At 37.2% G+C, this 26,418-nt stretch overlaps 1 protein-coding gene across 6 annotated transcripts in view; it reads left to right on the top strand.

Annotated features, from left to right (window-relative positions):
* Positions 1–556: 556 nt before the first annotated feature.
* FAM214A (family with sequence similarity 214 member A) overlaps positions 557–26,418 on the top strand; it is an 84,453-nt gene continuing 58,591 nt past the window's right edge. For 2 of the 6 annotated variants that reach the window (XM_040226548.1, XM_040226547.1), the window contains exon 1: positions 25,357–26,081. In XM_040226548.1, coding sequence (XP_040082482.1) covers positions 26,045–26,081 — 37 coding nt within the window. In that variant the 5' untranslated portion in view covers positions 25,357–26,044. Of the gene's footprint in view, positions 820–1,092; positions 1,356–1,666; positions 1,784–25,323; positions 26,082–26,418 lie in introns of those variants that run through there. The other 4 variants (XM_040226550.1, XM_040226549.1, XR_005718696.1 and 1 more) reach the window with 4 other exon arrangements.

Genomic DNA, 26,418 nt, shown 5'->3' with positions numbered 1-26,418 from the left:
CAACTCTGCGCCAGCATCCCGTGTGGAGGAGGAGGAGGAGGAGACTATAATTATCCTCCACGTCTGGGGCAGGCCCTCGGATGACATCTCCTCGGTTACCCTGTGCTCTAATAGCGCAACTCTGGTTCCTGGTCCCAGACGCGCTTCAGCCAGCCCGAAGGGCAGACAGGAAGCGAGCGCAGCCGATGCGCCTGGCGCCTCGCGGGCCTTCGGGGCTCCGCCAGCCACTCGCAACCCGCTGTACCTGCAAGGAAACCCAGGCCCCCAGGCTAGCGCCCCTGGGCGCGCCGGGCGTTGTCATAACAACCGGGCGCCAGCAGCTGAGGCCGCCGGGGAGGAAGTGACGAGCGGTGGGTTGGCTGTTGTTGGGACACGTGACCCAGGCAGTGTTTTGACAGGGCAAACAGCAGAGAAAGAACTGGGCGAGCGAGGGGGCCAGGGAGCTGGGGCGCCAGAGCTAGAGACAGCGGGCGGGCGAGGAGCTGGCAGAGGCGCGGGGCGAGCGGGCTGGCCAGGTCGCCAGGCGGCCAAAGCCCGAGGGCCGCGGGGCTCGGGTGCGAGTCGGGCGGAACGAGGGGCTGAGCGTCGGGAGCGGAGCGAGGCGGCGGCCAAGGCGGGGGTGGATGGCCACAGGGGCGCCGGGGAGCCGCGTCGGGCTTGTCGTCTCGGGCCCCCATGGTCCCCTAGCGCAGCCTCGGGGGCCGCTGCGCGCCACAGTCCGCTTTTGCCGGCCCTGCGCCTCTCGGAGCCTCACGTCTGAGGTGGGAGTGTGATGTGAGCCGCTGGGCGAACGGCGGAGTCAAGTGCCTGGAGGAGGAGGTATTGGGACGGGAGGCGAGAGAGTTAGTCAGCAGAGGTCGGCCGAGGGAGCCATGAAAACAACTCTCCGGCTGGGAGAGGGGCCGGCGCGGCGCTCCGGACGGCGGGACTGAAGGAAATCCCGGGCCGCGGCGGGACGGAAGGGGCCCTCACCGGCAGGCTGCACCGAGGAGAGGCGATCGCCCGGCTGTAAACACCTTCCCGGGACGACCCTCAGGCCCGGCCTCTCAGGGCCAGGGGTGTTGCAGGGGCGACCCGGGGCAGCACAGTATAGTTCTTTTGGGACTGGGGGCTGGGCGCGAGGAGATGTCTCGCGTTTCTTTCTGACCCTCTTATTGTGTAAACTTGGCCGCGGTTGAGGCAGGAAGACTAGCCAGAGGGTAATTACACAGGTGAGGCCTTGAGGGGCGGGCAGAGCGTCGGCGGAGCGTTTGGGGTCTTGAAGAGTTTCCTGCGCTCAAGTCATCAGGTCCAAGCATTTCTATACGAGTCACTGCGGAGGTGCCACTGTTCCCAGAGGCGTTTTTTACAAAGGGGTTAGTTAGCTTGAGTTGCTTGATCCCCCCCGCCCCCTCGCCTGTACATTCAAGTTATAAATAGATCTTCTTTTTGGTTTGGAGACGCTGTGTCAAAGAAGGACACTTTGGCCTGGAGAGCACAGGGGCGGGGAAGAAGGGTGCTTGGTCCAGAGTCGATGGGGGAGGTGGTGTAGAGTTTTGCTTTTTTCAGACCTGCGGATGGTGCTGTCACCGCTCTTACTGCCAGGAAGAGGCCTGTTAGCAGTAGTTTTCTTGCAAGATCGAGTGTTAGGGCAGGACCAGATTAATTTTATTTTGACCTCTTTTAGCGTTTTGAAAACGAAGCAGTAGCTGCAAAATCAGCGGCGAGCCTGTTGAAGAGAACCCACACGTGTATTTCGCAGCACCTTGGGTGGATATCGACGTGAAAATGAAGCCAGACCGAGGTACATAATTTAAGTAGGATTTTTTTTTTTCTTGTGCCCCATTTTAGAAAGGTTAACCTAATTCTGCGGCAGGATCAACTGAATTACATATGATTATTTCTGTTACAGATTTCCAGCTGGTAAGGTAGAGAAGGGCACAGGGAAGAGTTAGGAACTAGATGGGAGAAGACATTCTTCAAAACTGTCTTCAGAATGTTAGTTTCAAGAGATACTAAAAGTGAAATTTTCAATAAAAGCATTTTTATCTGGTGTCACAAAATTTGATATCATTTGAGAGTTACACATTTTTAGGTAAAGTCAATCTAACTTCAGTTTTTAAAAAGTTTACAAGTTTCCTCAGTTTGAGAATTTGAACTTGATAAACGGAAAATTTAAGATCATTTGAGTTAACAGATATTATTTGTCATTGCTGATTTTTGTGCTTTAAGCAAACCCTCAAAGTTTGAACAAATCCCTGGAGTACTTTGCAGTATATCAGTATATGGACAGGGCTACTGAAATCCCTATAATAAGTACTGCCATTTTCTTTCTAAACCTGTATTTTCAGGACTTCTGGGAATAATGTATACACTGTGTTTTTCAAGCACTTCAAAGGAATTGAAAAACCCATTCATCAGTCTGCTTTTGATTCATAGCAAGGACCAACTTTAGAAGATTTTAATATAGTGGTAGTTAGGAGTTTCAGTAATATGGGAATTTGGTTCTAAGGAATATTATAAGAAGAGGATTAATGTATTTGGTAGGGAGTTGGACTAGATGACAGAGTCCCTTCCAAATATGAGACTTTTGGATTGGAAATGTTAATTTAACCTTATGAATTAGATGCTTATTTAAAAAAAAGATATAGGAAATTCCCTGGTGATCCAGTGGGTAGGATTATGTACTTGCACTGTAGGAGGCACAGGTTTGATCCTTGGTAGGGAACTAAGATCCCACAGGCAGTACAGTGTGGCAGTAAATAAGTAAATAAATAAGACAAAAAAAAAAAAGACATGACAATTTTTAAAAATAAAATAATTTGAAAAGATATGTGTTAAACTGGTTATTTTTTCCATATATTATTTTCAAAGTGGATTAGAAAGTCAGATTCTCTTTTCTACACAAATATGTCTTTGGTGATATTGTCTTAAAATGCACTAGAAAGAAGTGGGGAAAGCCATACTTAATTTAGAGGTTTAAATTAGTTTTTAAGTGTTTTAAGTGTTTGGTTGATTCTTAAAATCAGCTTTGTATGTTTTAAGTATTAGCGACTGTATTGCTACTAATCAGGTTGCTTATGTAGATTGCCAAGTTTAGACTTTTAGATTACCTCAGTGACTTTGGAAAGCTGGCACCAAGGTCAGTAATTGCATCTCAGAATAAACAAACAAATAAAATCAAAGTCATTGTTGAAAAGTTACTTTAAATACTTACACAAAATCTCTATTTTAGCCAAAACTAGTACTAAGCATGATAAAATGTTATCTATTAATGTAGATTACTAAAAAAAGTAAATACATTTATGCATCAAGATTCCTAAAGAAGTGACTTTTTTTCTCATTAAAATTGTAGTTTTCTCTAGCATTATGATGTAAAAATGAGGGAATCGAAAGTTTGGTATTGTGACTATATTTTATGAGTCTTTAGGCCCATGGATTTCTTTTGACCATGACCTAGAGTAAGTAATATCTTTTACTTTGCAAATAGTACAGAAATACTGAAATAAACGTTTCAGAAAACATACTTACTATGTGCATTGTGGTCTTGTATTTTTCTCTTCTATTTCAATTTTTAAAAATTGCTTGCATAACCCATTGAATTGATTTCTTGATCTGTGGTTGGCAAGGGACAGTTATGGGAGAGCTAGACAACAATAATACTTCACTTTTTCTACAATGGTGTCTAAGAAACTAGTCTGTATGAGTTTGTTTTCTGGATGACTGAAACTTCACTCTTTAAATGCCAAAATATTTTCTGTTGTACTCATAATATGTGGACAAAGATTTTTTTTTTTGCCTCTAACTTAAACCCCTTCAGCCTGTTTACTTTAAGATCTGATTTTTGAATTCCCATGCTGTCAGTAGTCTTTGTTGTCAATATGCTTATTCTTGCTTTTAATATCTGTGGTTAAAAAACTAGATAACCATACTTCACTGAGTTCTCTAAAAAATGAGAGTGAATGGGGAACCTTCAGATATTCATTCAGAAACTGAGAATGTATATGAATTCTAATGTAGAAAGTCTGAGATATTTGCTAAGTGGGATACAGATGTGCATCAGAGTTTCTAAATAAGTACAAAAAGAGCCTCTTATCCTATACAGTTGCATGTGGTAGTTGGTTGGATAATCAAAAAAGTTAAAGTGAGGAATCAGAAAAAAATAATGCCTTAATTATTTTTCCTGTCTTTTGATGTAGGCTAAAGGCCCTTCTTTAGAAATGGGAGTGGCAGGGAATGGAGCCTGTTTAATCAGAGTTAGATGTGATCTTTCTTATGTAAACCACACCAAAAATGTAAACCTAAAGATTTCTACTTTTGATTTCTGTAAAGTGTAATAAGACTTTGTAAACAAATCAAAGGGTGGAATATTTTACATTTAAAAAATGTAAAATTCTTTTTTAATGTTTAGTGCAACTTCATAGATGTCTGTGTATACCAAGAATTATAAAGATATTTGTGTAGTCAACAGGAGTGTGTCTTGGGGGAAGAGGGAATATATATTCATCAAAATTATGTTCATCAAAATATTCTATTTCCAAAGCAGTCAACATAGTTTTCATAGAAATAACCTTTTATTTGCACTCAAGTAAGTTCATTACTATAGAGTGGCATAAGCAAGTTTGGGAATAAACACCAGATATTAGCTATTAGTTAAGCATGCAACTCAACTAGCAGGAGTAGAAGTGCATGGGAAACTGGAAGTAATTTACTAGCTGCTAGTATCTGTCAGTTTACTTTATGGAGGAAATGGGACGCACTGGACAATATGGCTAGTTGATTAAGTGAAAATTAAGAGACTTTCTACTGTACTTTCAGATAATTAAGATGTTACTGTACAATGGCAATGTTTTACAGTATTCAATAGAATTGTATTACAGTCTGAGGTAAATCTTTTTTTCTCTTTTTTCTTTTTTTAAGATTTTTAAGCAGTTATATAACATTACTTGCACAATGCTGCCAGAGATGAGTCTTTGATGTTATCATTGGCACAGGTTTTCGAATCAGACTTCTATTTGTATCCTTGTTCCATTACTTGCTAGCTCTGTCATCTTCATTTACTACTAAATTTCTGAGAGTTTCAGGTTCCTTCTCTGTAAAACAGGGATAATTCCAACTTCTCATAGTTGCTAGAAAGTAATATGACACTGCTTGGCACATAGTAGTTTTTAAATAAATGATAATTATGTTAAACAAGATATTATAGATGCTTATATGTTCAGTTATAAAATATGTTCAGAAAAGGTAAAGAACTAGTCAAATGTGCAATAACCTAGTAGTACCTTGTTTTGTTTCACAGTCATAGCCTGAAACCTGCTAAGGCTCAAGCAGATTTAATAGGCTTTTAATGTATAGGTATCTGAGAATATATAAAAGCTACAAAAGAATGCTTGATATATGTGGAATTTATTTCTCTGTCTTTTGTTACTACAAATATATATATGTTAATTTTTATGTGTAGAGGGGTGGCATGGGCAGATCAAGCTTCCTAGGAATACCTGTTTAAGTGGTGTTAAATTCTGACTAGAGCTGGGCAGTTGGAGAGGTTAAATGATGTTATTTCACCTTGTACTCAAGGATGTAAAGTTTGGATCTGATCCTAGTTAGATACTGAATGCTCAGTGTTTCAAGAGATGTCTAAAGTATGGTTTTTGCACAGATGTAATTAAAGTACTTTACATTTTTAACATTTAATATTTATGTTATAAATCTGTGGTATTTATAATTTTGTATATTTTGAATGCATGATTTTTTTTCTATAAAAATGTATTTCAAAATAATATAAGCTTATGTTTTGATTTCAAGGTCCCAAAGGTTTCAGAATTCCTAAGTTCATGGTATTGTGTAACAATTTAAGTAGAATCAAAATCTTTTTAATTTAAAAGATAAATGTCAATTTTGCTCTGCTTTATCCTTTGTTGGTCTTCTCTGGTGGCTCAGTGGTAAACAATCCACTTGCAAGGCAGGAGCTACCAGAGATGCTCAGGGTTTGATCCCTGGGTGGGGAAGATACCCTGGAGGAAGGAATGGCAATCCAGTCCAGTATTCTTGCCTGGAGAATCCCCTGGACAGGGGCGCCTGGCAGGCTACAGTCCATAGGGTCGCAAAGAGTTGGACATGACTGAAGTGACTTAGTATGCATGCATGCTTGCTTTGGTTAGAGTTTCTTCATCAGACATTTCCAAGAAAGTTGTCTCAGCTTATCAACTGAGCTTATCAAAGCTTATCAAAGCTCAGTTGTCCGAGCTTATCAAAGGTTAAGGCCTATAATATCTAGGAAATCATCAAAACATTAATAATTAAACATACTGTATTTCAATTCATGAGTCATTCATTTATGAGTATTAAGTGAAAACTATTAATGTAAAACCTGTTGCACAAATAAAATACCAAGCAATTGACTTTGTTTTTGAGGTTTAAACTGAGAGGAATGCTTAATTTTTGTCCCCCTCTGCTGTAGATTGAATATGTTTGTGCCCATAAAATCCACAGATTGAAATCCTTATCTCCAGGATGATGGTAGTAGGAGGTAGGGGCCTTTGGTAGATGATTAGGTCATGAGGGTGAAGACTTCATGAATGGCATTAGTGCCCTCATAAAAGAGACCCAGGAAAGTACTCTCACCCCTTCCACCATTTTAGGTTATAATGAAAAGACAAATACCTAGTGAGAAAGCTGATCCTCACCAGGTACCCATATCTGCTAGTGCCTTGATCTTGGACTTTCCAGCTTCTGTAACTGTGAGAAATAAATTTCTGCTGTTTAGAAGTCACCTAGTTATGGTATTTCGTTATTTCAGACTAAATGGACTGAGACACCCCCTTTTTGATAATATTACAAATTTAGGCTTTAGCTTTAGTATTGCAGTAGCATATGAACTTACCTATAGTATAATGCAAATCATTTTAATCTCAAACGTTTCTTCCTGGGCAACTGAAATGGACAAAGAAATGGTAAGGACTAGAAAAAAATAGCATGGGAGGTAGATGAGTTTCTAACTTGCTAATAGTTCATTGTTAGCCAGTGTAAATCAAGCAACAGAGATGACAGAGGACGAGAAGTGTTGACTAGATTAAACAGAACAGCCTTTTGCTAAATTCCCTCAGTGGAGGTAGTGGTGGTACTGTTACTAGTAACAGCTAACTCTTCTACATACTGTGTGCCAGGCACTGATCCAAGTAGTTTATATAACTCATTTAAACATCACAGTTGTTCAAGAAACTAGATGCTGTTGTTCATCTTCATTTCATAAATGAAATAGTCACAGTAACTTATCCAAGGTTACACAGCTAATAAGAGAGCTAGCCCAGATTCAAAGTAAGCTTGCATTGTTGTTCAGTCATTCAGTCATGTCCGACTCTTCAGCTCCATAAACAGCAGCATGCCAGGCTTCCCTGTCCTTTGCTATATCCCTGAGTTTGCTCAAACTCAGGTCCATTGAATCTGTGATACCATCCAACCATCTTATCCTCTGTCATCCCCTTCTCCTGCTTTCAATCTTTCCCAGCATCAGAGTCTTTTCCAAAGAGACGGCTCTTTGCATCAAGTGGCCAAAGTATTGGAGCTTCAGCATCAGTCCTTAAAATGAATATTCAGGGTTGATCTCCTTTATGATTGATTGGTTTGATCTCCTTGCAGTCCAAGGGACTCTCAAGAGTCTTCTCCAAGCACCACAGTCGAAACCATCAATTCTTCGGCACTCAGCCTCCTTTATGGTCCAACTCTCACATCTCTACATGACTACTGGGAAAACCATAGCTTTGACTAGACGGACCTTTGTTGGCAAAATAATGTCTCTGCTTTTTAATATGCTGTCTAGGTTGGTCATAGCTTTTCTTCCAAGGAGCAAGTGTCTTTTAATTTCATGGCTGCAGTCACTGTCTCCAGTGATTTTGGAGCCCAAGAAAATAAAGTCTGTCTCTGTTTCCATCTTTTTCCCCATCTATTTGCCATGAAGTGACGGGAACAGATGCCATGATCTTCATTTTTTGAATGTTGAGTTTTAAACCAGCTTTTTCACTCTCCTCTTTCACCTTCATCAAGAGGCTCTTTAGTTCCTCTTTGGTTTCTGCCATTAGAGTTGGTGTCATCTGCCTATCTGAGGTTATTGGTATTGACAAAACATGGTCCACTGGAGAAGGAAATAGCAAACCACTTCAGCATTTTGCCTTGAGAACCCCATGAACAGTATGAAAAGGCAAGCTTGGGTACATGCTGTAAACCCTCTGATTGGTAGGAATATGTTATATTAAAATGTTATAAGATATTGGGGCCAAATTTGTTTAAAAACAGGCCCAAGGGAAATAAAAAACAGACTTGCTAATTATTATGATCTTAGAAAACTGTAAATCTTATTTGTGCCTTACCTTTTTCACCTTTGCAATGGAGGAAGTAATAGTACCTTGCCTTTAGAGTTATTTGAGTAAATAAGTTAGTGTATATAATGTGCTTAGAACTATGGCCGGGACATAGTAAATATTCATGTGTGAACAGCTTTTCCTACAGTTGGACATATTCTAATTAAGTCACTTATTTAGAGAAGGCTGAGGAGAACAAAAGAAAGGGGCTAATTCAGCTGTATGTGTTTTATATACTCACTGTGATCTCAAGTCCGAAAATGACTACTGTTGACCTTTCATCCACTTATACTGATGGGTCTTGACACATCAGTATCTGTCAGATAATTGCTGGGTTGATACAACTTCTGAGACTCAATCCTAAAGGGATTAACATAGAGGTTCCTTATGTTTTTGCTTGTCATCCTGTAAGAAAGATATGATTCAGTGGATAGAACACTGTCATTTCTTTGAAGAATGGGAAAAAAAGATAATTGGAAGGCAGAATTGAGAAGCTAATGTGTATACAGGGAGAGTAACTCAAAAGCCGATTTCCTTTTCAAAAAGTGAAGAAACCTGTGGGGCCTGAACATTCTGCACTGTGAACAAGTATAGGAAAAAAATTAGTTGTTAAATAAGGAATATTTACATTCATTTATTCTTTTGTCCTCAACTTTGCATCTAATTACAGTAGTATTTTCCACTCAATTAAGGCTGAGGGTTTTAAAAACTGAGGGAATGTTTAACTTAGAAATTCCAACTGAATACTGACATTTTTTTAAATGAGAAAGCAAAATTACAGTACCAGGAAACAGTATTTCTTTCTCAATAGGTAAACCAAAGTCAATTTGTCAATAGTTAATTCTGTCTTTCCTCAAATGGTTGAAAAAATCTGACATTGATTATGTCAGACTTTCTTATTATACTGAAACAGAATCAACTGGCTAAAAATGCCAGTAGCTACTCAAAATATTAGACATTAATCCATGTGTAATGCCAAACACAGACCCAGCAATAACCTGAGTTGAGATTTCACATATATTCCTTTTCATATAAAAGAAACTCATTCAGTAAAATTATAATAAGGCTTTTTGAATCTTACCTTTGTTCAACTTGCCCAGTCCCACTGGCCACCTTTTAGGTTTTCAGTGACCATTCACAGCCTTGTGTCCATTATTTCTTCTGCCTGAAAAACCTTCTCCCCAGTCATCATGTGGGTAGCTCCTTGTCATTCTTCTGATCTTGGTTTAAATATCGTTTTTCAGAGAGATATTCTCTAACTACACTATCTAAAGTGCTCAGTTAAAAGTTAGCAGCTATTATTATTTATTAAATTAGGGTCCTTGTTCTGTGTCTCCACAGTTTCTTTCGTAGCATTTACCGTATTATGTGATTTTTTTTTTCTTTGTTTATTGTCTGTCTCCACAACTGGATTTTAAGTTCCAAGAGGACAGGAACTTTGTTGTTCACAACTGGATTTCTATCACCTAGCTGATGGTCTTATACATGGTGGGTGTGTAGGAGGTGCTTAAAGAAATGAATCACTAGTTTACCTCAATATTTGTGAAGCAAATAGGAATAGAAGCAGATGACTAGAAATCATTGATTGTTTTACTGACACCAACTGAAATTCTCTCACTTTAGGGATTTGCTGCATTATTGACAGGCTATTATCACAACATTATACCTAATTTAAAAAAATAGATTTAAAATATATTTGCCCATAACTTAAAAGAAGGTGATATTTTAAAATTGATTAAATCTCACTAAGTTGAAATAAAATTCTATAAAATAACTAAGGTGTAGGCAAAAGCTGTTTGGTATAGGTGGTTCTAAGTTTATATACATTTACTTAACAAATAATCCACACAGAAGCATTTGCTGGTAGCTCTCCTCTCTCCAACCACCATACTGAATTTGTTCCTGTTGCTATTTCTTTGAAAGAGAGAGAGATTAAATTGATTGGATAACTTCAGATTTATGAGTACAAGTAGGATAAAGACTCAGGATTTAGAGTGTAGACTTGGGGCCTGTTCTGTCACTTACAGGTTCTACGATTTGGATTAATTTCCAAACCTGTTTTCCCATCTGTAAAATGTACTAGGCTCAAAGTGTTGCTTCTGAGCTTCAGGTAAGATAATGTGTCAAAGAACTTTATAAGGTGTGAAATGCTATATATATTGACTGGTTTGCTGTATAGACAGGATGATCTGTACTCATGAGCAAAGAGCTAGGTGCTCTCAGGTGTATCTTAGGGGAGGTCATTCTGTCTAAAAATACCCATTTATGCAGTACCTGGTTTTTACAGTTTTTAAAGTTTCCCCTTGTTATCCTGATTGAAATTACACCAACAGAAGAACCATTTAGATTAATAAGTGTATACTTAATTATATATTTTCAAAGAATATTGAAATGATGGCTACCTTTTGTTATAAAATTGGCTCAAATGTGTCCTTTTTAGCAGCATAGAGTTAAGACCCTAAGGCTTGAGGATCAAACTTAGATACCAGCCAAATGACCTTGAGCACATTACATAACCTGTCAGAACTTCAGTTCTTTTTGTTCAAATACCGCTAACTTTAAGGATTGTGGGAAAAGTGAACTGAGAACCCAAGGTTCAACAACTAGCATGTTCCTGGCATGATATAGGAATTGATTAGTGTTTCATTTCCAAGGATAAGCAACTTGAATCAGCTGCACTGAGGAAATGAATGTTTCAGTGCTGTGTTGTGAAAGCTAATCATAAAAGGCATAAGAGATCAATAGATCTTTATTGTTTGTCCCTCTGAACCTTGCATTCTGGAATATACATCTAGAGGAATTCAAAACCAGTATGGAACTACACATCTTGTGCATGCAAGGGGAGAGGGAAAGTAGGTAAGTGGAGCACGCCAACTATTTCTGGGTGATCATACACCCTTGTGAGCATTTAGAGCAGCATTAAGGCAGAGAGATTGGGATGGAGGTGGACACTAGAAGGAGGTTGATGAAAGTTATTAGAATGGTCAGATGGTGCCCCAAATTGCTTTTTTCTTTATTTTAGAACATTAGCAAGGATTGATTCAGTGTTTGGAGCATGGCCCTTTTGTTTCTGTGAGTCAGAATCTAGACTTGTTCCTGATGCTGCAAGAAATGGCCTAATATTATAGGTTAAGAAGCTTTTGGTAGGCTAGCCTGGGAATCTAGTCATAACTTATTATTTGTAATTATTTATTATGTACTATTACTTATAAATAATATTTATTCAAAGTATGACCATTATTTGGACTTCAAAACTTATTTTCTTTGAGAGTACTACTCGTTTATAGTTAGGAATTGACATTTTAAATTAGTATGAAGTTTCCATTTTTTGTTTGCCTACTTATTAAGCTTATATATTCTGAATGGAATTAAAATTTTATAATAGCTAATCAGGCTATTTATAAAACTTTATCCTGACATTAGAGAATTCTTGTACATTTTAAAAACCAAATTAGCCATTTTCTTTTGTGAAGAAATATCATGGTTTTGTGAAAAGAAGTGATCCAGTGGGTCACTTCTACTTAAATTCATAATAGTAAGAGAATGTGTAACTTCAGCACTCAATATTGGCAATTTTGATCTGTTTTTTGGGGGGCCACGCTAGCTTCCAGAATCTTGTCTCTGGACTAAGGATCAAACCTTGGCCCTTGGCAGTGAAAATGTAAAGTTCTAACCACTAGACTGTCAGAGAATTCCCAAGATTTTGACCTTAAACATAGCTTGAGGTTAAAGCTCTATATCATATTTGGTATATGTCACAAAATTTTGACATACTAAAAAATTTTTGATGTACAAATTTTTTGATATATGAAAGAATTAGCCATAGGATTTCTTTAAACTTCCATACATTGCATGCTGTATTTCACACCCACAAAAAAAGTTAAAATCATAATTTTCATAGATTATGAGCATCTTACTACTTTTATTTTACCTCTCTTGAGTGGTAGGTCAGTAGATAGGTAGGTAGGTAGACAGACAGACATAAGGGCTTTTTTATTTTTATTTTTTTATAAATTCAGAGTAAGTGGTGGACATCACGACACTTCAACCCCTGTGTACTTCAGTATGAAACTGGCTATTAGCAGCATGTGACAGCTGATTGTATATATTTCTTCTCAACTCTATCAAGTTGGTTGCTTACTATCAGCAAAGGTACCAGTATTTATACCATGGAAATTGGCAGTGCTACAGACCAGGACTTTTTTTTTTCCCTTTGCAGAACCAGTTGTTAAACATTTATCATCATACTACAGTGTGTATCTCCTAAAAATAAGCATTCTTGGGAGGGGATATATGTATAATTATGGCTGATTCGAGTTGTTGTATGTCAGAAACCAATACAACATTGTAAAGCAGTTTTCCTCCAATTAAAAAATAAAATTCTCCTATGTACCTGTAATACAGTTATCATATCCAAGAAATCTATTAGCACAATGCTAATATCTAATTTATTGTTTATATTCATATTTCTTTAGTAGTCCCGGTATTGTCTACAGTAATACTGCCTTTTAAGGAAGTAAGTTGCTTTCTGTTACAAAAATGGAGTTTGACCCTGGTGTTGGACATTTAGAAAGCTTTTGGAAAATACCATAAGAATATATAAAGGTACAAGTGAGTAAAAGTACTGGTTTTGGGAAAAAAAAAATAGGTCATGTAAATAGGACAGTTAATTAGGATTTTAAGGTATTTTTCCTTATTTTGTTTAACTTTTTTGAAAAAAAATTATTTGGACTAAGTGGATTTAAGAGGAAAATGAGTATTGGTAAATTCCAGGACTTCCCAGTTGAAAAAGAATTATATTTTAAATTATTTGTGCATTGGAAAGAATTCCACTTTTAATCCTGAAGCCTCATGCTACCTCTCTGACCTCATTTCTTGGTACTCTTCTAAGGTTCCCTGTACTCTAGGCACATCGATTTTGCTGTTCTTCAGTCACTACAAACACATTGACATCATGGGGACTTGGCATTTGCTGTTCGCTTTTGGACTATAAGTCTCAAGATTGTCTTTTACATCATTTGACTTTCTACTCATTGTCACTTCTTCAAAGTGAGGAAGTTGTCACTTCCTAGACCATCTTATCAAAAGAGTACAGGTTTTTTCTTGTCTCTTGACTCTGCATTACTCTTCATTGTACTTGTTACTACTTGACTTGATGTTTTATGTTTATTTATTTGCTTTTTTTGTTTCTCTCTCAATAGGAATATAAACTTCACGAAGGCAGGGGCTTAGTGGTGTTTGACCACTGCTGTGTTTGCCAGTGCATGGATTGATGTCTGGCATTTAATAGCTAGTCAGTAAATATTTATCATTGAATGAATGCCTGCATGCATTTTATTGTCTTTGTGGTATAGCATAAAACTTATTACTGGAAAAACTTTTGTATTATTTTTCTATGATTTGTTAGTTTCATGACTAAGAATTAATTCTACAGTGTCCATTTTTGTTTCTAAATGGGAATATTTATTCCCACTTCTCAAAGTTATTGGATGGATCAAATGAGATAACTATAAACAACCATGGTATAAGATACTTGTATACAGTAAATAGTAAAAGTAATGTCTACTATCAGAGTTCACACGGGGTGATTAATTTCAGGGAAAGCCTGTCTTTTGGCAGAGATAGCAGCTGTATTGAGCCTTAAAACACAGTATGATTTGGATAGATGGAAATTTACAGAGACTAAGAAGGGGAAGACTGGAAGAGAGGACACAAGGAGCAATAAAGATGTTCCAGAGATAGCAGGTTGACTAATGTGAATTGGAGGGGTTACTTAAGAATGGGGGAGATTAGGGTTTTGAATGTTAAGGACTTTGAGCTTCATTCATTTAATAGCAGGGCACCATTAATTAGCTTTCTATGATTAAAAAGAACTTCTTGGAAGAATAATTTCAGTACATTTCTATTATTTCATTATAAACCAGTACAGATACTGAATATCTGACAGTCTTAAAAAGTCAGTTTTTTAGCTCTCAAAATTACATTACAACCTGGTATGATAAAAATTACCTAACACTCATCTCTGGAGAAGGAAATGGCAACCCACTCCAGTGTTCTTGCCTGGAGAATCCCAGGGACGGGGGAATCTGATGGGCTTCCGTCTATGGGGTCGCACAGAGTCAGACACGACTGAGTGACTTCACTTTCACTTTTCACTTTCATGCATTGGAGAAGGAAATGGCAACCCACTCCAGTGTTCTTGCCTGGAGAATCCCAGGGACGCGGAGCCTGGTGGGCTGCCATCTATGGGGTTGCACAGAGTTGGACACGACTGAAGTGACTTAGCAGCACACTCATCTCAACCGTTGGCTAATTGTTTTCTCCTCTGTATGTTTTCCCTTCACCACCATTCTTTGTAATATATGAGGGATTAATAATTATTGCCTTTTATGAAAATTCTTGGGAATATTAATATGGTACACAATACTGATTGTACCATGGCTCTTGTTTAATGATACGCTTTCTTCAGAGTAGTAAACTACATGGTTCATTTTAAAATAGCTGTGTGTTAGAATGAATAAGAGGAAAACAACAAGATGAAGTTTGAGATTCCTTCTCTCATGGCAGAAACTTAATGAACTCTGCAGGATTAGAAGTCTTTATACTTCCCAACCTCATGTGAGCTATAAGAGTGAGGAGATCCTCTCAATATTGATAAGCTCTTCTATCTTTGTTGAGGAGAGAATGAACATATATTTTCTCCCCTATCCAACCCAATAAACATTTCACACCAAAGCTTTAAGAAAAAAATTTTGGTCATACAAGGGGTTTGTTCAATGGTGTATTGTGGTAGAAAGAACACAGCAGGAAATCTTAGATTCTGTCATTCATAACTCCTTTCTTGAAAATTGTTTCTCTGGGCATGTGTGTTTTTAAGTTAGTATACTCGCTCTTTAGAAGTTGGAATAAGGAACATATCTATGCCTTTGAGGAATCTGCACTCAAATCTTAGTAATTATTTTGTTGATTGAATGCTGGTCCTGGAGACATATTTCTGTAGTCCAGCATATAACAACCCTCCTGTGCTTTTTCTTGTAGCTTATGTTGCAGAGTTCAGGTATCTGCTAGGGGACTCTGAATGACTAACAATGGAGAAAAAAAAGTCATCAGGTTATATCGTGGTGCATTCCACGATAATTCAAATTCCATTCTGAAGAGCTCAGAACATGAAAATGGTTTTGTGATTCTGAGATTACTCTCAAAGTTAAGCTGTTGCCAGAAATCAGAATTGAAAAGGTCCTTAGTGTGAGTCTCTTTCATTCTTTTACAGTTGATAAAGCATAAGGCCCAAAGGAAAAAAAGTAACCTGTCTAACTATAAAAGTAAAACAAATTACTTGCTAACCAGTTGAGAATTTTTCTATACTATATTATTACCTCTGGCAAGAACACAATTGCCCCAAGATTCTGTCCCCAGAAATGACATCATGATCATTCAGCCTTCCTCAAGGAACGTGGCAGAAACAAAGGCTAGGTGATTATATTTTACCATTCTTCTCCAAGTAGTGTGTACATACTTTTAAAAGAAAGTCAAATGGTAATAAATAGACTCAATGTGAAATAAATATTTAATCCTTGAAACTGGGATGCTAAAAAGAGAAAGGAATATAAAGAAATTAGAGATAATGTCTAAAATTTAAAAGTTAGGAAATAATGGGAAGCTTATTATTAAGAATTGTAGAGGAAGAAGTCCATTTTTAGTTTTGTCATGTGATAAATAGGGCCAGTAATAGTACCTAAATAAAGGACTGGCACAGTGGTTAAATGAGGTAATCCATGTAAAGTGCTTGTAATAGTATTTGACTCTGAAGAAATATTCAGTAAATGTGATGTATTATTGTTAATATATTACCATTTCTTGAACAAGTAAGAAAATTACATGTTGTAAGTGCTCTGAAGGAAATATACAAAGATTAAGAATGTGACAACTTAGGGCAGGGAGAAGACCCCCTTGCTTGGGATGATTAGCTAAGGCCTCTCTGAGAAAGTGAGGCAAAGATAAGAAGGAGCCTGCTGTATAACGAATGAGGAGGAGAACATTGCAGGCCAAAGAAATATGTTCAAAGGTCCTGAATGTAGAAAGAGCCTGGCATGCTCTAAGAAACAAAAGAAGACCAGGGCACATACCACTGTTTGGGCATCGTTTACTTGCTCAGTTTAGACTCTCTCCTTCACTAGAGTACTTATTCTCCAAGGGCAGGACAGTATCTGACTTCTTCCCTCATACCTGTTATGGTCCTTGGCACAGGGCTGGCATTTATTAGATAGTTGAGAAAACATTTCATCACTGTCAGTGCTTTGTGGGTGAAGACTTGATCTTTCAAGACTTGATCTTTCCTTCAAACAAGATAGCTAGGATGTAGTGAGTTTCTTATGGTTACTTTTTAAAAGGATATTTGGAAAACCTGATGCACAGTTGTAAAGTATTCACATACCATAAAATATCATAAATTTTATATTTTGACTCAGATCAGTGAGTTTCATGGAATAAAAAAATTACTTTAAAATTTTAACTTGAATTAACTGTTTTATATATCTATTTTAACCATGAGGTTCACATTTTCTTGGGGGATGGGATGGGTTAAATGCTACCTGAGATGGTCCTGGTTTATGCCTGATGTCCCTGTGTTCAATCCTATTTCACAGTTTGTCTTTCCTTTTTTTATTGTTTTGTACAAAGAATTTTATGTTCACACTAGTGTTGCGCTGTCCTGCTAGTGCACTCAAATCTTGTCTTCTGTTAAATTGTGTTTTATTCTGTATTTAGCTAGCTTGCTGTGTTGTGTAGGATATTGTATCTAATATTTTATAATTTATGTGGACTCTTGTACTAAATCAAGGTATTGACTGGAATGCTTGCTTTGACTTAAGTCAAAACACCTGGACTTTGTTTCAGAAAGTCTTGATTTCTAAAATGTTTCTACCAAACTGCACATGTTTTAGCAAAACAAATTTTATTCAAAATCTTATGAACAGTGTCTTCTGTGATAAACGTTAAATTAGTGATTACACAGTGTATGGGTAAAATGACTTGTTTTTAGAATTTACTGTTAAATATGGTAAAACTTTGGACAATTGGATTCCTTTCCCTCTCTTCTCCTGAATCATGTTCATTGAGTACCTGCCACATGCCTGGCACATACGTGGTGGAAATACAATGATGAGCAAGAACTAACATGACCTTTGCCCTCTGGAACCTATAGTTAAATGTAGTCTTTCCTGACTTTTTTTCCTGAGTCAGATTAGGACTGGAGGTTACCCTTTGCTGTTTTGGAAGAGGTGCAAAGGGCCAGTAGGGGAACTGGCCCAGAGGAAAAAAAGTAGCAGATGGCCTGCACAGACTTGTAGATCTTTGACATTCCACTACTCTTTTCTATTTGTTGTCTCAAATATTTTTGGTTTGAACATAGGGTTATGTGTGTATGTGTTGGTTGTTCTGTTTTTGTTTTTGAGAATAAGGAATGGAAATTTACTCTCAATAGGTGCAGGTTTCAATTGAGGTGCTTAGTTCATGATACTTTGTTGATTTTCCCCTCTAGGTGATGCAACTAAAATCTTCCTGGTCTAAAAGGTTAGAAGCTATTGAGGTAGTCAAAAAATAAGTACTTTGCACAAGGTTGCTAGGTAAAATAATTGTGTAAACTGAAATTGTACCTAAAATGGAAAGCTTTGAAAGGCTGACTACAACATTTGTGTGAATAAAAAGAAAATGCTCCCTCTACACAAAAGGGTAGATGCAGTAGTTACAGAATTCATGCATTCTGGTGGTAAATCTCTAGCAACTACTTCTTTCTCAGACTCGGTAAAACTTAGTATCAGCCTTTAATATGTGCTTCCAAAGTCCATATTGGTTGAATGTGGTAAGGTAGAACCAAACACCTATTGGAGAGAATTAAGGTGGGGGGAGGGTCACTGAGAGGTAGTATCACATGGAGCAGTAGGTGAAAATTTTTTTTGACTGCTCACAATTACAAAAACAATTGAAGTTGCTGCCCTATAACAGCATTCCCTCTTTCCAAACAAAATTCAGTACTCAGTCTTGCTCATGAAGTGATAACTGATCTTTTCTTTTTCCCATTTTATTTAAAAAGAAAATGATAGTCCCAGCCCTTTAGATTAATTTCACAGCACATATAATCCTACAGATTATTTTAGCATTTAGAAGAACTTGAAAGACCTTGGTTAAAGTTCTGATTTTGCTTATGATTACTGGGGGGGAACAATAGAGGGGTGGGATAGTTAGGAAGTTTGGGATGGACATGTACACACTCCTATATTTAAAATGGATAGCCAGCAAATTCGTACTGTGTAGCACGGGCAACTGTGCTCAATGTTATGTGGCAGCCTGGATGAGAGGGGAGTTTGGGGAAGAGTGGATACATGTATATGTATGGCTGAGTCCCTTTGCTATCTACCTGAAACTTTCTCAACATCATTGTCTATATTTCAAAATAAAATAACAAGTTAAAAAAAAATAAAGTTCTGGTTTTGTCACCTGATCTATTTAAGCTTAATTAAATTACCTAACTTCTCTGAACTTCAGTTAGTTCAGTTCAGTCACTCGGTTGTGGCCGACTCTTTGCGACCCCATGGACTGCAGCACACCAGGCCTCCCTGTGCTTCACCGACTCCCCGAGTTTACTCAAACTCATGTCCATTGAGTCGGTGATGCCATCCAACCATATCATCCTCTGTCATCCCCTTCTCCTCCTGCCTTCAATCTTTCCCAACATCAGGGTTTTTTCCCATGAGTCAGTTCTTCACATCAGGTGTTTCAGCTGGAGTTTCAGCTTCAACATCAGTCCTTCCAATGAATATTCAGGACTGATTTCCTTTAGGATAGACTGGTTGGATCTCCTTGCAGTCCAAGGGACTCTCAAGAGTCTTCTCCAACACCACAATTCAAAAGCATCAATTTTCAGCACTCAGCTTTCTTTATAGTCCAACTCTCACATCCATACATGACTACTGGACAAACCATAGCTTTGACTAGATGGACCTTTGTTGGCAAAGTAATGTCTCTGTTTTTTAATATGCTGCCTAGTTTGGTCATAACTTTTCTTCCAAGGAGTAAGCATCTGTTAATTTCATGGCTGCAGTCACCATCTGCAGATTTTGGAGCCCAAAAATAAAAAGTCAGCCACTGTTTCCCCATCTATTTGCCATGAAGTGATGGGACCAGATGCCATGATCTTCGTTTTCTGAATGTTGAGCTTTAAGCCAACTTTTTCACTCTCCTCTTTCACTTTCATCAAGAGGCTCTTTAGTTCTTCACTTTCTGCCATAAGGGTGGTGTCATCTGCATATCTGAGGTTATTGATATTTCTCCCGGCAGTCTTGATTCCAGCTTGTTCTTCATCCAGCCCAGTGTTTCTCGTGATGGGCTTCCCTGGTGGCTCAGAGGTTAAAGCATCTGCCTGGAATGCAGGAGACCTGGGTTTGATCCCTGGGTTGGGAAGATTCCCTGGAGAAGGAAATGGCAACTGACTCCAGTACTCTTGCCTGGAGAATCCCATGGAGGGAGGAGCCTGGTAGGCTACAGTCCATGGGGTCGCAAAGAGTCAGACACGACTGAGTGACTTTACTACTTTACTCTGCATATAAGTTAAATAAGCATGGTGGCTGAGTTTCAGTTTCCTCATTGGTTAAAACTGAGATAATGTATTCATTTTAGAAGTTTGTTGTAATGACATAACCTGAGGAAAGTAGTCGTACCAGGCTCTTAAACACATAATCAATGGCTATTTTTATTCTCTCCAGTTTGTTAGCTTAGGAAAGGGAAAATTATAATAATGGTGAATCCTATTTAGAGGAAAATTAATTCAGTTTTAGATACATTAGAGTTTGCATTCACACAGATAGCCAGAAGAGTTCAGTCGCATCATTTGGAAACAAGAGTGTATGAAAAAACCTGAAATTAACAAATTTTTTAAAAATGCAAGTGAACAGTATTAAAGCTTTGAGGACTTAACAGTTGAGTCTTAAAGCTACATGAGGTTTTCTTAATTCTACCTAAACTGTTTTACTTTACTAGATTTTGTTAACATTCTTCAAAATTTTAAATGCAGGACCTGTCATTTGTATGACTATTGGCATAACTCGAATTTATGGCTAGTGATACCTAGCTGTAGGGTGGTGGCGATGATGGTTGGGGAAAACAAACAGGACTTGGAATTAGACCTTGGTTAGATGATTCTGTTTCTTCATTCTTATTTCACAAAGTTGTGATTGTCAAAGGGACAAGTAAATGTAAGATACATTATCTCCATGGAAATACTTTTACTAAAATATCATTTTATCAGGATAAAAAATTCTTGATTGTTTCTGGACTTTTAAGACTGAATCAAACATACCATTCTTTATAATAGTGAAAGATTGACAATATCCCAGACCATGTCTTTAAAGAAATATGGGTCTAGGTAAATGGGAATCCAAGACCCAAGTAGTATAAGATATTAAAAATTAACTCTTATTCCTGGTCTTGATACTTATTAAATCTGACTAGTGTATAGATAAGATATTATTAGAGTGTTTGTCCAGTAGCTTAGATTATAAATAACCCCTGTTCTTGCTCATTTTAAACAATGTAGTATGAATGATGCCAAAAAACAGGCTAGAACATTTTCTTCTCTCCAAGATCTTAGATTTTGTAAACAAGGCTCTGCTCCTAAAACTAATTTAGGTCATCATAACCCCAAATCTTTTGAAAGATGACAATCCCAATTAAGCCTATTAGGTTCTTTTTAATCCTGCAAATTTATGAAGTGTTTTAGGTCTTAAAAATACAATATGTTTGGATTGTATAGTCACTTGGCTTATTTGTACCATGTGATAATGAATACAAATCACTGGGTAATCATTTCAGCAATAATGATCGCTGGAAATCTCCATGTGAATGGAAATTAATGTAGCCTTTTATGGCTTAATTTATCCAATACTGATAACAGCATAATTTTTGAATAAAAACTGATTTAATGAGAAAAGCCATAAATTTTTTAATTCTTCAAATTGTAAAATTTAGTTTTATTTAGTCTTTCTTGCAAATAAGTTAGTGAACTGTGAAATGTGTTGTTAAAGTGACATTATTTAACAAACTGGAAAAATGTCAGTGTCATAAAAATCTTTCTATGATAGTCAAGATTTAAAATTTATCCCTATTGATATTAATATGGGATACTACTAATGTATTACCCTTTTATTTGTTGGTGTGTGTTTGTATGAATGTACATTTGCTGTTTAGTAACATATTTATAGAACTATGTTTGCAAAATAAAAGAGGAAAGTTAAATTGCTCGAGAGCCTGGTGTGCTGCGGTCCATGGGGTCTCAAAAAGTCGGACACGACTCAGTGACTGAACTGAACTGAACTGAGAGTCAAGTATTGGGCTAGATGGCTCATAACTCGAGAGAAATTATTACTGCCACTTTACAGATGAAGAAATAGACTCAAATAGCTTAAATCATTTGACAGCACAGTTTCTTAAGTGGAAAGAACTTGAATCCTAGACACTCTAGCTCTTCTCCATTATGTCTTGCTGCTTTAAGGGATCTTTTCAGTAATTAGGTTGTATTTTGTGCAAACATGTTTACACTGTCAACCCCTAGAAGACTGACCACCAGGGATGACAATATCCTATTTGTGCTGTTTTTCAAAATTATTGTATCTTGTCCCATTTGATCCTTGCAACATACCAACATTGCAGTCAAAAGAAGAAGAAAAAAAAGAAAAAAAATATTTCTGACCTAGAAATGAAGAATTTCAGAGAAATACTTAAGGTGGAGTTTAGTCTAGAACCCAGATTCGTAGTTCCTGGTTCAATGTTCATTTCTACCTCCTTTACTTTCTCTGAATCAGGTATGCATCTGTGATTATGAAATAGTGAAGTTCACAGATTGAACCTTTTATTATGTCCTTCATGTAACTGTAGCCTGGCTGCCTGTTTAGCAGTCAAATCCTGTTTTTCTGTATTGTAAGTAACATCAATGACAGTTCTGAGGTGTAATGGGGCTGTAGTGGTGGTTATTGAATGAGTAATAAATAGAAAATGTTAGCTTGAGATTTTTGTATTTCAAGTTTATTCTTACATGATGCCATATTTGTCTTATGGAAATATAACTATGAAAGGAATTGTTAAAAGCACACAGATTTAGGAATACCTGTTTCCTGGCTTTGCCCACTTAGTTTTGCCTACTTGAGCAGGTTATAAAGCAGTTTCCTCATCTGTGAGGATAGTAACGACCAGAGTCAGAGGAGATGAGCATTTAAAGAAATTAGCACTATGCCTGGCCCATGGGCCTACATATATAGTGGTGGTGGTGGGGTTTAGTCACCAAGTTGTGTCTGACTCTTGCAATATATATAGTAGCTATGTAATAATTACCTTTGAAGGGTTCTTTTTTTCTTCTAGCAGTGAATCTTTTTTGTTTAAAAACTATCCAAGCTAGCATGGTTATCTCTTAAAGAGAGATATCTTAAAAGGCTTAGATACTTTAAAAGATAAGGTATCTTAAAAAGCTTCCTCAATGGCTCAGTGGGTAAAGAATCTGCCTGCAATACAGGAGACACAGGAGACCCAGGTTCAATTCCTGGGTCAGGAATATCCCCTGGAGGAACAAGTGGCAACCCACTCCAGTATTCTTGCCTGAAAAATCCCATAGACAGAGGAGACTGGTGGACTACAGTCCTTGGGGTCACAAAGAGTAGGACATGACTGAGTGACTAAGCACAGCATCTTAAAAGTAGATAGTTCAATTGTTTCTGCTAACAGAGGACTCAGATTATGTGAAACAGTTAATATTTCAAATTTTTCCATTCTGTATTTGGAATATGTAGCTTAAAAAAACTCATGGGAGATCTGCTTCCTACTTATTCCCTTACGTTAGTATAATATATATAATTTACATTTCTTGAATTGGCCCATTTGGAGAACACAATTATGACCATGCTGGGCAAAAAGGGTTTTTTTCCCTCGGTGAGGGTTGAGAATCTGAGACTAGTACTTAGTATAGCATTTTATTGATATATTATTCAGATTTTTAATTTGTTCACTGTTGAGATTATTTATAGCATTGTGTACCACAATGAACCAGGGGGAAAAGCAACCATTCTTCAGAATTATATAAAGTGCTGTTTTGAAATTGATTTATCATTTAGAAAACTGGTTGCAGAGGAAGCATTTTGCTAAATAAATCTCTTGGTTGCATTTTACTTTTAAGGTGGCATGTCTCTTCCAGTTCATTTTATTCACTTGTAATTACATGCTTCTGATTAAATTTAGTATTTTTAATAAGTTCTCTTTGAATATGTTAATAGTTTTAGATTATAGAAACTGGCTATTATTAGCCTTTAATTAAAAATTTTAAGAATTTTAACTGAAAGGAAGTATTCTCAAACAGTTTAGAGATCATATATTCTTTTTTTCAAAGATATAAGAAGTTAATTGTGAATTATGCAATTGTTTATCCAAAAATTTTTTAAAATGTGTTTTCTTTCGTTCTAGTTGTATGACTTGAATAAATAAATGTTTGGAATGATATTCTTATTTGAACTTGTTCTATTTAACTTTCCATGGTTATGAAATCAAATAAAGTAGTATATGGAATATAAATCAGTCATGGTGCTAGGTAAGCAATAATGTAGACAGTTGTAGTATCTCCCTTCAAAGCACTTACAGTATGGTGGAGGAGAATGTCCAACCAGTCATTTTGCAAATAATTATTTAACATTTTGTGAGCTAAGTACTAAGGAAAAAGTATAGAGAGACTGAGACTAGGCTCAGAGAAAGCTGCCCTGGGGAAGAGAAATTTAAGGGAGACTTATCAGTGGAAGGGATTGTGGGAGACCACTCCAAGCAAATGAGGAATAGAATTTGCAAAGGCTCTTAAGTTTTGAAGAACCTTAAGAGTCCTTAGTAACCAAAAAAAGCAATCTGACTAGCAAAAAGAGCACCTTTTAGCCTTCACAATAGTCCTGTGAATTAATTCCATTTTATAGACAAGAAAACTGAAGCTCAGAGTAGTTTACTAATTTGTATAAGGTCTTACTGTTTGTAAATGGCAGATTCATATTTTGAACCCAAGTTGGTCAGCCTGACTCCAACAGCCTTGTTCTCTCTATTCTGCCATTCTTTCTCTGAGTCACTTATCTCAGAGGTTATTGTGTTCCCAAACACATCTCTCTCCTTATTTCTCAAAAGGCTTAGCAGCTCTCCTTCTGGCTAATTGTTAAGCCAACAACGATCGGGTTCTTTCCTTATGCTACTAAGGTAATAAGGTTTAACTCTTACAGGTTATATCTTTTACTTGTATTCTGTAGAACTCCAGGGATCCTGAAAGCTTTTTCAAGGGTAGGAATTTTGTAGATTCTGGGACTGATATGAAACTGCACTGTTGTTTGTAGCCTCTTATTTAAAAATAGCCTCATGGTGCTCATGGGGTACTTTAATAGTGCCAACATTTCCATCAGCCTCTCTGCCCTATCCGCAAGACACTCCACATAAACAAAGATCTGAATAATAAATAGTATGCTTCTGCTGTTGCCTCTGCCTGCTCTCTCCTGTATAGAAATCCTAATGCAACAACAATAATGCATTTTATTGAAAGAATGCAAATTTAAAGGATTCCATTGCTTTAAAAGTTTGAAAAACACTATCTTAGTTTGTGTGAAGTTCATGGGAAATATTTCCTAAGTGAGAAATTTTTCTGATTCTTCATAACTGTTTATCTCCTAAGTACCTGCATTGACTCCCCAAAACATTTTTCCTAGAGGGAAAAAAATTTCTGAAAAATAAATTTAATTCAGACTCAGTGTCATTGTTTTATGTTTTTTTTGTCATTGTTTGTATAAGAAGAGATATTTTAATGCAGATACCTAGTTAAATCTTTTATTGTCAGAGTTTAGTGAGCAATTTTTTCTTTTTTATTTTTTTTCTTTCTTTCTTTCTTTATTTTTTGAGCAATTTTTTTCTAAGCAATCTGTTAACCTCAGTTTTTCTTGCCCTCTTAAAAGGCACTGCATAAATTTGAGGGAGGATTATTTTTAGGCCTTGTCTTGTTTTAACTAACTAATCTTGCTTTTCTTGGAATTTGTTAAGTTTGTTGTAAAGTAATTCATAGTTCTGGGTAGACAGAGGTTGATGCTTTATCCTGATTGTCCTAAATTTTTGTATGCTTTGTTTACAGAGGGTTTCACATGGTAGAACCTGATTTACTTGAAATGCGAAGTAATAAATTGATTCCCTCCACCACCCCCTTTGTCCTCTGTTTTATGTGAAACACCGACTGAAGTGAATGTTTGCCCTGTGAATTTCTCTCCATTTTAAAAGCACCCAGAGACGCACATTTTAGGGGCTCATGCTAGAATACTTTGTCATTATCGTCACACCAATCTTTCCTTTCACGTTGCCTAAACACAGCTGAGTTGGTAAGAGGAGCAAAGACAACAAGATAGCGCTGCCAAGTAGAAGGGAAGCTGTAGTGGACCCAACGAGCAGGGGCGGCAGAGCACACCCTCCATCCAATCAGCTGTGAGTGCTGTTGCTATGTGCGCTCTTACTCTGCTGCCTTTGTGAAAAACCTTACAGAGAGCGAAGCGAAATCAGCACCCACGGCTGAACATTTGTTTTAACCACTGCAGACATCTGGATCCCTCAGTTACTGACTATAGCTATTGACAGCCAGAAGGCAACTTCTTTTGTACAAGAATTCCAGTATGGTTTTCAGTGGAAACAAAGGGCTTCACAGAGAAGGTGTGTAATGAAGTGTTTTCAACGGCTTTATTTTTAAACTTCCAATTTTCAGTAGCTGTTTACAGTTGCAGTGTTTGCTTTGCATGGATTTTTAATAAACAGGTCTAGGAAAATGATCTCATGTTGAAAAACATTGAACTTAGAGAATTTTCTTTACCTTCAAATAGCCTGTTTTCTTTGAACAGCATGGCTTAAAAGATTATTAAAATGCTCATGTGAACAATGAGGAGGGAGAAAAGAAACCAAAATACAATGTGCTTACTTTAATGGGGGAAAATATGACAAAAACGAGGAAATTGGGGAGAGAATGAGGTTTAAACAGAAGTATTAACTGTAC

The sequence above is a fragment of the Oryx dammah genome, unplaced genomic scaffold (assembly GCF_014754425.2).
Source record: "Oryx dammah isolate SB20612 unplaced genomic scaffold, SCBI_Odam_1.1 HiC_scaffold_26, whole genome shotgun sequence".
Classification (NCBI taxonomy): domain Eukaryota; kingdom Metazoa; phylum Chordata; class Mammalia; order Artiodactyla; family Bovidae; genus Oryx; species Oryx dammah.
The sequence above is the reverse complement of the archived record's forward strand: the minus strand, read 5'-3'. Positions and strand labels throughout refer to the sequence as shown.